The sequence below is a fragment of the Neomonachus schauinslandi genome, chromosome 15, assembly GCF_002201575.2.
Source record: "Neomonachus schauinslandi chromosome 15, ASM220157v2, whole genome shotgun sequence".
NCBI classification, from domain to species: Eukaryota; Metazoa; Chordata; class Mammalia; order Carnivora; family Phocidae; genus Neomonachus; species Neomonachus schauinslandi.
Genome location: NC_058417.1, coordinates 24,590,899 through 24,602,483, shown reverse-complemented (window position 1 = coordinate 24,602,483; position 11,585 = coordinate 24,590,899). Strand labels below are relative to the sequence as shown.

At 50.4% G+C, this 11,585-nt stretch overlaps 1 protein-coding gene across 1 annotated transcript; it reads right to left on the bottom strand.

Moving 5' to 3' along the window:
- Window positions 1–883: 883 nt before the first annotated feature.
- C15H17orf64 (chromosome 15 C17orf64 homolog) lies at window positions 884–9,798 on the bottom strand. Its single transcript, XM_021704457.1, has 6 exons — window positions 9,748–9,798; window positions 8,531–8,632; window positions 8,134–8,309; window positions 7,590–7,689; window positions 3,738–3,933; window positions 884–969 (listed from the first exon to the last, which is right to left on the bottom strand). Exons 1-6 carry the CDS (start codon window positions 9,796–9,798, stop codon window positions 884–886), a joined length of 711 nt encoding a protein of 236 aa, XP_021560132.1.
- Between the last annotated feature and the right edge of the window lie 1,787 nt (window positions 9,799–11,585).

The window sequence follows — 11,585 nt, the reverse complement described above, 5'->3', positions numbered from 1 at the left end:
GACAAGTTGTTAAAAGCCAGAAATCTGTTGCTGTTTGTTGTTTTTAATGTGAAATGTACCAAGTTAATACTGGCAACTGATTTTTTTTTTTAATGTTTTAAACAATAAGTAGAACACCACAAGGGGCAAACAACACACCAGTGGTCCGAGTTTCGCAGGCAGTGGCCGATTTTTGACCACCGGTTTGAACCATCATCCTAGCTACGACTGCTGATGCGGCTTCTTCTACCATCTCAGGCCTCTCCCGTCTCTCACTTCCATGCACCTTGCTTGCAGCCTGCAGAGCATTTCCCCAGGCGCCAGGTCACACCAGTTCATCCCCACTGCTTGACGGCTCCCTTGTTGTGGTCCCCCCAGGTTACCCAGGAGACCGAGTGCAGACAATTGAGGCAGGCTGCCAGACTTCTCCCTCTCTGACTCCAGGCCCGCTCCCCTCCCCCGCACCGCGCTCTCCCTGGGCATACATCACTCCTTTGTTACCGGCCAAGGCCTCCCGCGCACCTCTATTCAACCCTTTGTAACGTCTCTCCACGTATGTCTCCTGCTCTAGATGGCGATGGACGGCCATGGACGCAAGTGACCGCGTCTTATTTGTCTGTGCTCTTGTGGGCCACCTGCCGCTCAGAAGGTAGCTGGCAAATATTTTTTCAATAAATTACAAAATGAATGAATGATGACTGTTAGCCAAGTAAGGTAGAACTGTCTTAAGGATGTTTATTTCCCCACCCCATTTATACATAACTAAGACCTGAGCATCCTTTTGACAAAGACAGTTTTCTTCTTTCCCCTCATTGGCCCCCCAGCCCCCAGGGTGCAGAGGTGTTGAAGACAAGTGCTCTGGGAGCCAGGACAAGCTGCCCCCGCCCCTCCCGCCTGCCTCTTCTTACGGGCAGGTCCCTGGAGTCTCTGGGGCTTCCTTAATCCTCTTTCTCTTGAGTTTTGTTTTGTGAGGAAGTTTCCTTAGAGAACCTGAAAAGGGAAAGTGACACAGTCCTGATAACATGAGCAGTAAGAGAATCTCAGCCTGTAACGTGTCAGGGGGCGTAGTAGGGACAGAAAGGAAGAACGACAAAATCTTATCTTCACTTGTAACCTCTGTCCCTTCCTCTTTTCTCACAGAAACCCTGTGGTGGAGGAAGACTGTATCACCCCGATTTACAGATGAGGGATCTCACCCAAGCGCAGAGCCCACCCTGCCCAAAGCCTTAGGCAAGAGAGGGGCAGAGTCAGGACTAGACCGCATTTCTTGACTCTGAGCCCTCCCCACACCCATCCCAGATTTCAGGCCCTGGCTCCCAGAACTTGGCTGCCGGATGGTTTGCCAACCCCCTGCCATCTTTTTACTTAAAAACTGACTTATGAACATGGTGCCAAAGAAACACCAGGTGGGTTACCTTTAATATCACAGATGGACTCAGTGATTGACCAGAGCCCGTTCATGGTGGGTGCAGCAGACAGCATGTGCTTTGTCATATAACACAAGGTGAAGAACACAACCTTGTCTGTAGCCCAGGCAAACAAATATTTAACAGGACTTCATCAGGACTTTTGATCTGAAGTCCTGTTTATGCACAGAGGAACAAGCTTAAAAAAATGCCAAAAGGAAGCAACAAGTGTCAAAAGTGGGACATTCTGCAGAACAATGGCCTGATCTCTTCAACAAGTCAGGATGTGAAAAAGGGGATTTTATTGGGTTCAAAGAGATGGAAGAGACATGACCAGGTGCAATAATGCATGAGTGGGAAATCAGTGCAAGAAAGGTCTTGGACTACTGGGAAAATTTGAGTAAGAAGTACTTAATCCAACAATTAGATGAAACGAAAACGTTGGCATGGAATGCTGACCTAATTAACTGAAAAAAGCAAGTTCCAATCAAAATCCTATACGCAGTGAGATCTCATTTGGCTAAAATACATGTATTGATATGTATAAAAAACATCTGGAAAGTGCTAGCAGTAGGGAGGACAATGTGATGTTTATATTTTCTTATTTTTGCTTATCGGTATCACCTTATTTTCTATGCTACACTTACATTTGTAGGAATAAAATGTTATTTTAAGAATTACATAAAAGCCGGGGCACCTGGGTGGCTCAGTCGTTAAGCGTCTGCCTTCGGCTCAGGTCATGATCCCAGGGTCCTGGGATCGAGCCCCGCATCGGGCTTCCTGCTCAGCAGGAAGCCTGCTTCTCCCTCTCCCACTCCCCCTGCTTGTGTTCCCTCTCTCGCTATCTCTCTCTCTGTCAAATAAATAAATAAAATCTTTAAAAAAAAAAAAAGAATTACATAAAAGCCAATGTTCTTAATCCACCATCCAAGGCTTTTTCCTATTACCCCTCGTCCTGCACTTCTCCAACCTGCTCTTCCATTCACCAGGCCCAGACTGTCTGCTAATTGCCCTTCACCTCTGCACACACCTTTCCTTCCTCTCTTTCCCTCCCTTACCCCACTTCCCCTCCTCCTCTTCCCTTTCTTTAAAGCCTGTCCCAGAATTACCTCCTCCAGCCAGCCTGTCCTACCCTTTGCCCTATGGCCTCAGATGGCTCATTTGTAAAAGGGGGGTGATAATACCCATCTGAGGATGCCGCAGGGGTTAGGGTTAGGTGAAATAAAGATACCAATCCCCTGGTATGGAAGAGGCTGGCCCCAAAGCCCAGAGCCCACTTTCCTTATCTGATTCATGAACTGCGTGGCCTAAATCATCTTCATGATGGGCTGGCCTTCATTCCATTGGATATTTTGCTTCCTCAATTTAAACTATAGGCACCAGGGCCAAGGGCCATCACAGAGCCCAGACAGGGCTCTGGGCCTCAGTAATTGCCCGACTCACGCCCACCGCCCCTGCCCCATTCTCCCTCCTGCTCTCCACTCGGGGCAGCTGTGACTGGTGGACGAGGCCCCCAGCGCCACGGGCCTGCATCAGTCCCAGCCGGCCTGACCCTCAGAGGAACACCTGGGGCCAATTTAGGACCACACGTGGAGATCCTAGGCCACTCTGTTCGCCTTCACTTGCTCCCCCAGTAGCGAAGCAAGAACAGCTAACTGTGGTCCCAGAAGCCGGATCCAGAAGGGAGAGGGGTAAGTGGCTCCAACATCTCTTTGTACCTCAGTGCACAGGAGGGGCCTTCATTGCTTCCAACCTTGGCTGGGACCCCTCACTGAAGAGTCTCTGTCCCCTCACCCCACAGCCTCTGTCCAGAGGGCCAAGCAGTGCAGTCGTGGCAGAGACCAAGGCTGCTGGGAAGGCCCATCCCAGGCCATCTGACTCGACTTTCCCCCCACTGTGGGAATGAACCACTTCCTTAGTCCAACGCCCAGAGCAGCCTTCCCGCCTCTGCTTGGACACCTCCTGGGAGTCCCCACTCCTGACTGCTAGAGACGGTCTCTGCTTCTACTCCTATGGGCAAGTGGCTTCATTTAAACTGTTCATTGAAAAACGCAGGATCCCAAACTGTGTGCATCATGAGACCTCCGGAGGGAAATCATGCAGAACGCTCAGGGGAGACACACCAAACCCTTTACTGGTCATGGCCTTGGGGGATGGGGGATTTTCCTCTCTCCTGTTTTACACTTATCTATACATTTCAAACTTTCTATAAGTGGCCCCGCAGGGAGGGGGACAAAAAAGAGAAAAGAAGAAAGTGCAGAAGGGGAAGGAAACATGGACCGAGAGAGAAGTGTGGGGTTAAAGGGAAGATGGGAAGGGAGGCTGTCGCTGCCCCCCACCTAAGGGCATTACCTTTCCCGCCCGGGCCCCGGGGTGGTGGCTCCGCCAGCAGGGAGGCCTCCCGGCCGGGCGCCTGCATCTTGGACAGCCTCTCCTTCATGCAACTGATGTTGTTCTGCAGCCCCCACGCACTGCACAGCTTGGGCAGACTGTCTTCCCGGTCGGCCAGCAAGGAGCTCTCCGGGGCGTCCAAGGGGCAGAACGCCACCTGCGATGGGCCCATAATGTTGAGGAGAGCGTGGAGAAGAGAGGGCCCCACGTTCCAGAGCCCCAGCCCTGCCCCTGTGAGGAAATGACTGCGGTCTGGCTGCACCTTACCCCCCTGCCTAGCCAGCAGGAGGCACGAGTCACAGATGGGGGAGAGGAAGGACCGTGGCGACACTGAGACCGGGCTGCCAACCGTCTCTTCTTGGGTGCTTCTTTACTTGGATATATGTCCTCCATCTCTTTTTAGAGTTATATATAGTGTCTTTTTTAATTTGCTTCGAGTTTTTATTTAAATTCTAGTTAACATAGTGTAATATTGGTTTCCGGAGTAGAATTTAGTGATTCGTCACTTCCATCCAACACCCGGTGCTCCTCACAACAAGTGCCCTCCTTACTCCCCATCACCCAGCTGGCCCACCCCCCACCCACCTCCCTCCAGCAACCCTCAGTTGCTATAGTTTTCTCTGGCTCTATAGTTAAGAGTTCTCCATAGTTAAGAGTCTCTTATGATTTGCTTCCCTCTCTCTTTTTTCCCCTTCTCCTATGTTCATCTGTTTTGTTTCTTAAATTCACATGAGTGAAAGCATGTGGTATTTGTCTTTCTCTGACTTATTTCACTCAGGATAATACACTCTAACTCCATCCACGTCACTGCAAATGGCAAGATTTCATTCTTTTTGATGGATGATATATATATATATATATCTCATATCTTCTTTATCCATTCATCAGTCAATGGACGTTTGGGCTCTTTCCATAATTTGGCTATTGTTGATAATGCTGCTATAAACATCGGGAAGCATGTGCCCCTTCAAATCAGTATTTTTGTATCCTTTGGGTAAATACCTAGTCCTGCAATTGCTGAGTCATAAGGTAGTTCTATGTTTAACTTTTAGAGGAACCCCCATACTGTTTTCCACAGTGGCTGCGGAAAGTGTTAGGAGGGTTCCTTTTTCTCTGCATCCTCACCAACACCTGTTGTTTCCTGTGTTGTTGATTTTAGCCATTCTGACAGGTGTGAGGTGGCATCTCATTGTAGTTTTGATTCCTATTTCCCTGATGATGAGTGATGTTGGGCATCTTCTCATGTGTCTGTTGGCCTAGAGTTATTAGTGCCTTATGCATTTGTTTGTAATGAAACAGTGGCATTTGTTTTAAAGTCCTTGGCAAAATTAAAATTGAGAGCCTAGAAATATCTTTTGAAATTTTCCTGGCCAGTGAAATCCAGGAATCACTAAAATGACAACACCTCATATTCAGAGGAGGATTCCCTGAAATGATCCACCCATTCATGTTCAGAGGAAGAAACAGAGACCCAAGGGGGAGGGGATTGGGTTAAAGCTGCGTAGCTAGAGTGGGGTGGGGTGCTGTAGTTAGAGCAAGGCCTTCCCCTGAGCCAGCTTACGTTTGAACCGGGCTCTTCCCCCCACTGGCTATGTGGTCTGGGTCATGTTACTTTACCTCTCTGCATCTGGCATCTTCATTTACACACTGGACAGTAATTGTAATTACCATGTAGGGTTACTTTTGAAGATTATAGGAGGGAACATAAAGGGCCTGGCACATAGAAACTGTTACCTATGATTCTTATTTTGAACCAGTGATTCCCAAAGGGTGCTCTGTGAACTCTTGGGGACCCCTGAAATATTTTGACCCCGCTGACCCCCTGAAAAGTGAGGTCTACTCAAAGTGCAAGAGAGAAACCAATGGATTCTAATGAACCTAGTGTGAAAAGGTCATTGATACAAATCTGAGAAAGCTACATACTGTATGATTCCAACTGATGACATTCTGGAAATACTGAGACAGTAAAAAGATCAGTGGTTGCCAGGAGTTTGGAGGGAAAGGATGGAGGGATGAATATGTGGAGCACAGGGTTTTTACGGCAGTGAAACTATTCTGTACGATACTGAAACGGTGGATACATGTCAGTATGCATTTGTCAAAACCTATAGGGTGGCTCAGGTCATGATCCCAGGGTCCTGGGATGGAGCCCCGCATCGGGCTCCCTGCTTGGCAGAGGGCTTCTCCCTCTCCTCCCCGCTCGTGCTCTCTCTCCCTATCTCTGTCTCTCTCTCTCAAATAAATAAAGAAAATCTTAAAAAAAAAAAACACCTAGCATGTACAACACAAAGAGTGGGCCCTAATATAAAGTATGGACATTATTTAGTTAATAATGTGTCATAGGGCGCCTGGGTGGCTCAGTTGGTTAAGCGACTGCCTTCGGCTCAGGTCATGATCCTGGAGTCCCTGGATCGAGTCCCGCATCGGGCTCCCTGCTCGGCAGGGAGTCTGCTTCTCCCTCTCCCACTCCCCGTTTGTGTTCCCTCTCTCGCTGTGTCTTTCTCTGTCAAATAAATAAATAAAATCTTTAAAAAAAAATGTGTCATAAATAATGTGTCAATACTGGCTTAGTGATGGTAATAAATGTACCTCTCTAATGCAAAATGCTAATAACGAGGGAAACAGGAGGGGTTAGTATACGGGAAATCTCTGCACTTTCCACACAAAGTTTCTGTAAACCTAAAACTATATATATATATATATATAGACATTCATTGATATGGTTTCAGATTCCACATTACTAATAAGTAGCTGCCACTTGTTGGGTTTTGGTATGGTGTCAAAGAAAAATATCCATGACTATCTGAAAATGCTAGTAAAATACTCTTTTCTCTAACTATACATCTGTACAGGCTGGGTTTTCTTCACGTACTTTAACCAAGTCACATATCATAAGACACTGCAAAAGCAGCTCTTTTCCATTAAGCCAGACACTAAAGAGATTTGCGAAAATGTCAAACAATGCTACTCTTCTCACTACATTTTTTTGTTTTGAAAAATATAGCTATTCCTTGTAAAAATTATTTATGTTAAAATGTAATGGGCTCCTTGTTTTTATTTTTAAATGGATTAGTGAGTACATATTTTGAATTTTTTCTTTAGTTTTAATTTTAAAGATTTCATTTGTTTGACAGAGAGAGAGAGAGACAGCAAGAGAGGGAACACAAGCAGGGGGAGTGGGAGAGGGAGAAGCAGGCTCCCCGCTGAGCAGGGAGCCCGATGCAGGGCTTGATCCCAGGACCCTGGGACCATGACCTGAGCCGAAGGCAGACGCTTAACGGCTGAGCCACCCAGGCACCCCTAGTTTTAATTTCTAATAGGGCAAATATCAATAGCTATAACCTACATAAACAAATGCTTTTGGGGCTTCTCAATAGCTTTTTAAGAGGGTGAACATGACTTGAGTCCAAAATGTTTGAGAGTCACTGTTTTTGAACAAAGCCAGGCCAGGCTCTGTCTGATAGTCCTCCTTCCCCAAGCTGGCTGTGCCTCTCTGCGTGGCTTCCACCATCCCCACTCATAGCCTCTCAGGAATGTCCCTGCACCTGTTAACATCGGGGTGTGGGTGTGGAGAGTGAAGAAATACCAAGAACTTGAAGCTGGGCCTCTGCCCTCTTCAGCCCCACTTTGCCCCCTGTTGGGGGTAAAGGTAGGAGCAGTGGGGTCTCCTTGAGGCAGTGAGTGTGGAAACAAGTCGAGGGATGCTGGCGGTATCAGAGGGCCCCCTCAGCCCCAGGCCTCCCCCGCCACAATCCAAGAACACACCAGCCAACCCTCAGCTGGGCCCGGGAGGAGCTTTCCTGAGCGCCTCACCAGGAACTTGGCCGTCTGGTTGCTCTTGGTGTACTTGTAAAGCCTGCGAAGCTGTCTCGCCTCTAATTCCGAGAAGAGAGAAACAAATCGCCAGAGCATCCTGCAGGGGAGAAACCAAGGCTGAGGGAGGCAGAGCACAGCCCCTCTCCCTTCAGCATCTGTCTTGTGTCCATGACCCACTCAGGGAGAAATGGACCACATCCTGCCTCCTTGGATTTGGTCAGGGACGTGGAGAGGTGGGCATTTGCTAAACCTTGAGTACCCCATCCTGGTGATGGACACCCACACCACACAGCAGTTGTTTAATCAGAGGTCATTCTCCACAGGGTCAGGAGAGTTCTTTGTCCACTGCATGTGCAAGCTGCCCTGAATAACTAGAGGCCCCTGTTCTCTCCACCCCTCCTTCACCATGCTCACTCCAGGATCCTCACTCTTTCACATGAAGGTGAAGGACTCAGGGATCTTGACTGAGGTGTGTCCTTGAATGGGGGGGTGGCGGGGCCCAGGAGTGGGTATAGTGGGAAGGGCAAGAAGGCTGCCCTACTTCCTCCAGTGCTTGATTTCCCAGGTTCGGCAGTAGTGCTGCAGAAAGGTGTTGATGTGGTCCCCTAGGACCACCAGGCTCTGCTTCATGTACTTCAGCTTCTTCTTCTGGGGAAGGTCCCTGGGCAGGTGCAACTTTCGCAGGAACTTCTTCAGTGGCCTTAGATATTCTTTACACTGAAGAGGCAACAGGTGAATTGAGCGACCATAGGAGAAAAGAAGAGGCAGATGGGTAGCCCCAAGTAACCAGCAGCCCTTATGGGCCAGGAAGTGTTAAGTGGGTTAAGTAAGGAGGCTCTCGTCAAGGTCTTACTTGACATGACAAGTGGGACAGTGAGGCCTGCCAATTTCTGACCCAGGTCTCCTGGCCTGGAGGAGGGACAGGGTCCCTTACTCACAATTTTGAAGGTGTCCTGGCCCAGGCCCTTGGCATGGCGTACAAGTGAGTCTCCGGTGGGCATGGTGCCGGAACCCTTCTCCAAGCAGGGTACACCTGTCACCTGGGAGGAGGCAGGGTGCCGCGGTCAGCTGGGGAGCTCCTGAGGGGCAATTCGAGGCAACCAGTGGTCCAGACTCCAACCAAAGCCCTTCTCCGTTTTCCCTAGGACCTCTTCCTTGGCCCAGCCCTGAGGCGAGTAAGCCCTCAGCAAAGAAACCCATCCCTGAAGATCCCTGCTTAGAAAACCTAGAATGCCCTGCCCATTTCTTTTATAATCATTAGAGCACAGTATTGTAGCTAATTTTGCAAAGCACTTGATAAACATGAACTCATTTTATTCTCCCACAAATTCTGTAAGGTGAGGTATCATTATCCCTGATTACGGATGAGAACACTTTGAGGCACCAAGCGATTTAAGGGACTCCTTGGGGGAATGAGCAGGGAGTCATTCACTCATTCATTCAGCAAACATTTATTGAGTGCCTAAGTCCCGGGCCCACCTCCAACCCTCAGCATTAAGCCGCAATAATGAGCACTCCGAAAAGCATGTGACAGTGATGGTAATGAGAAGAAGCTCTCTGACAGCAAACGTGGGGCCAAAAACAAAAACAAAACAAAACTGAAAATTAATGAAGACAAAGTGACTATGAAATGATACTTGAAGTCAGAGCACAGGATTAGATTGACACAGTAGGATTTGCACCTGACTTTGCAAAAGCCTCTCGGAAAAGTGAGCATTAATTCCTGCCTGTGTTCGGGAAGACCCAGGCCCAGACCACTCTGAAGGCGGAGACCAGGGAGAGGGTGGAAGGGAGACGGAGAGAGTATGGAACCGAGGCTCCTCCAGGCCCCAGAGCGAGGGGACTCTGGCGGATCGGCTCCATAAACACACCAGTGCCACCACACAACCAAGCACACACACCATAACTCAAGTGTGCACACACACGCACACACACAGATGAGCGCTTGCCTCCACAAGCAACAATCATCTTGCCAGGAATGTATGTCTTTGAATGAATTAACCTTCTCTTGCTCTTTCCGTCTCCTGCTAGCTCATGTACATCACCATTTTTCCTTCTTCTTTTCTTCCCTGAATCTCAGGTTCTCTGCTTTCCAAGACCAGCCCTTCAAACACCCTCCGTTCTTCCCTCCCTCGCCTCCCTAGCCCCATTTCACCTCGTTTAGTGGCTTGTCCCCTTCAGCCCCTTGCCCATCGGAGGCCTCCATCTCAACAGGTGCACTGGCGGCCTCCAGAGTGGCCCTCGTTATGTCCCCTCAGGCTTCTGACCTACTGCTTCTGTGACCTGAGTGTCTCAGGGAGTGGGCAGGTTGACTCCAGAACTCGGAGCAAAACCATGGCAACCGCCAACACAGAGCCTAGCTCCCCTCCCCCTCCCATGCCCTCGTTCTTGGGGGTGGCCACCAGCCACCTCCTTCAACAGGGAACAGAACTCGGGAAGCGAGCAAGATGTGCCGAGTAGACCCAGGACTTTGTCAGAGCTCAGCGCTGGCCAGGTGGGGCTGTAACCCCTTTTCCCAGGAGAACCGTCAGATGCCGGTGATTGTGACCCCTGCTAAGAGCTTTGGAGTCACTTTCCTGCGTGTGTATCGCTGATGACTCCTCGGTTATGCCGTGGGCTCCCCGTGATGAGGGCCATGGGTCATAACGTTTCTTTCTGGCTTGGGGACAAAGGTCTAGAGGGTGCCCGGAGAGAATGGCATACAGCAAGCCTCTCCTGAGACGGATCTCCTCTTCTGTTCCTCCGTAGCCTCCGGGAAGCCAATAAGCCAGTTGTGTTGGGCGATGGTTAAGTGGTGGTAGCGTTCTTAGGGAGGGTGCAAAAAATACAAGCTACCATGTAATATTATCTCAATTGAGCCTCGCAACAGTCTTCTCTGAGGTGGGTACCGCAGTGACCCCATTTCACAGAAGAGGAGCCGAGACGCAGAGAGGTCCGGTGACTTGCCTTAGGTCCGCGGCCACTAGGTGGGGCGCGGGCTTTCGGTCGGATCCGGACCGCTCTAGCCTTTCCCACCCGCGCCGCCCTCCGGGGATCCGAGGCCGCGAGAGGCATTGCTGCTGCCGGAGTCCCGGCGCCTGCCTGGCCGGCTCGGCCCGGAGGCGCTCGGAGGTGCGGGGTCCCAGCCGCGACCTCGCCCCTGACTCGGCCCGGCGCCCGCTCCGACCTCCAGCGGCGCACGGCGGGGTTCGGCGCTGATGGGACCCGTGCAGCCTCCGTTTACTCAACGTGTATCTTCTTCCCGGGACGCTGAGCTCCACGTCCTGGCCCTTGCCCTCGTGTCCTCTAGGCCCGGGGTCCCCCACCCCCCACCGCTGCAGCCCCCAGTCCATACTTCCCACTTCCTCCCTTGCCCTCGCCGGCACCCGGTCCGACCACCGTGGCCAACGGAGCCGGGCTGGGAGCCCCGCCCCGCCCCACCCCGCCCCGCCCCGCCCGGCGAAGTCGTGCCAGGCCTCCCTCTCGCCATCTGGCGGCGGTACCCGCACACGACAGGGACACTGTGGCTGAGGACATGCCTAGGGGAATGTGGCTCCCCTCCAAACTGGAAAGCCTGGTGTGTTTGAGCATTAATCCAGGACTACTTTGCGGCTATTAAGAAGGAAATTGTATTGGCAAGAGTAAGGGAAAGGGGGCTCTCTCATACACTTCTCCTGGGAACAATGCAGAATGTTAAATGCACATTCCCTTTGGCCCACAAATTCTACTTCTAGGAGTTGGTCCTAAGGAAAGATGATGTGTGCATAAGGACTGTTACAATGGTGACAATTTGGAAACAATTGAAGTGTCATCAGTAGGAAAGGGTAAATAAACTGTGGAACACCAATACTTAAAAATACTACTCTATTAAATAGTAAATAAAATTAATTAGGGGCGCCTGGGTGGCTCAGTCAGTTGAGCGTCTGCCTTCAGCTCAGGTCATGATCCCGGGGTCCTGGGATCGAGCCCCGCATCGGGCTCCCTGACCAGCGGGAAGCCTGCTTCTCCCTCTCC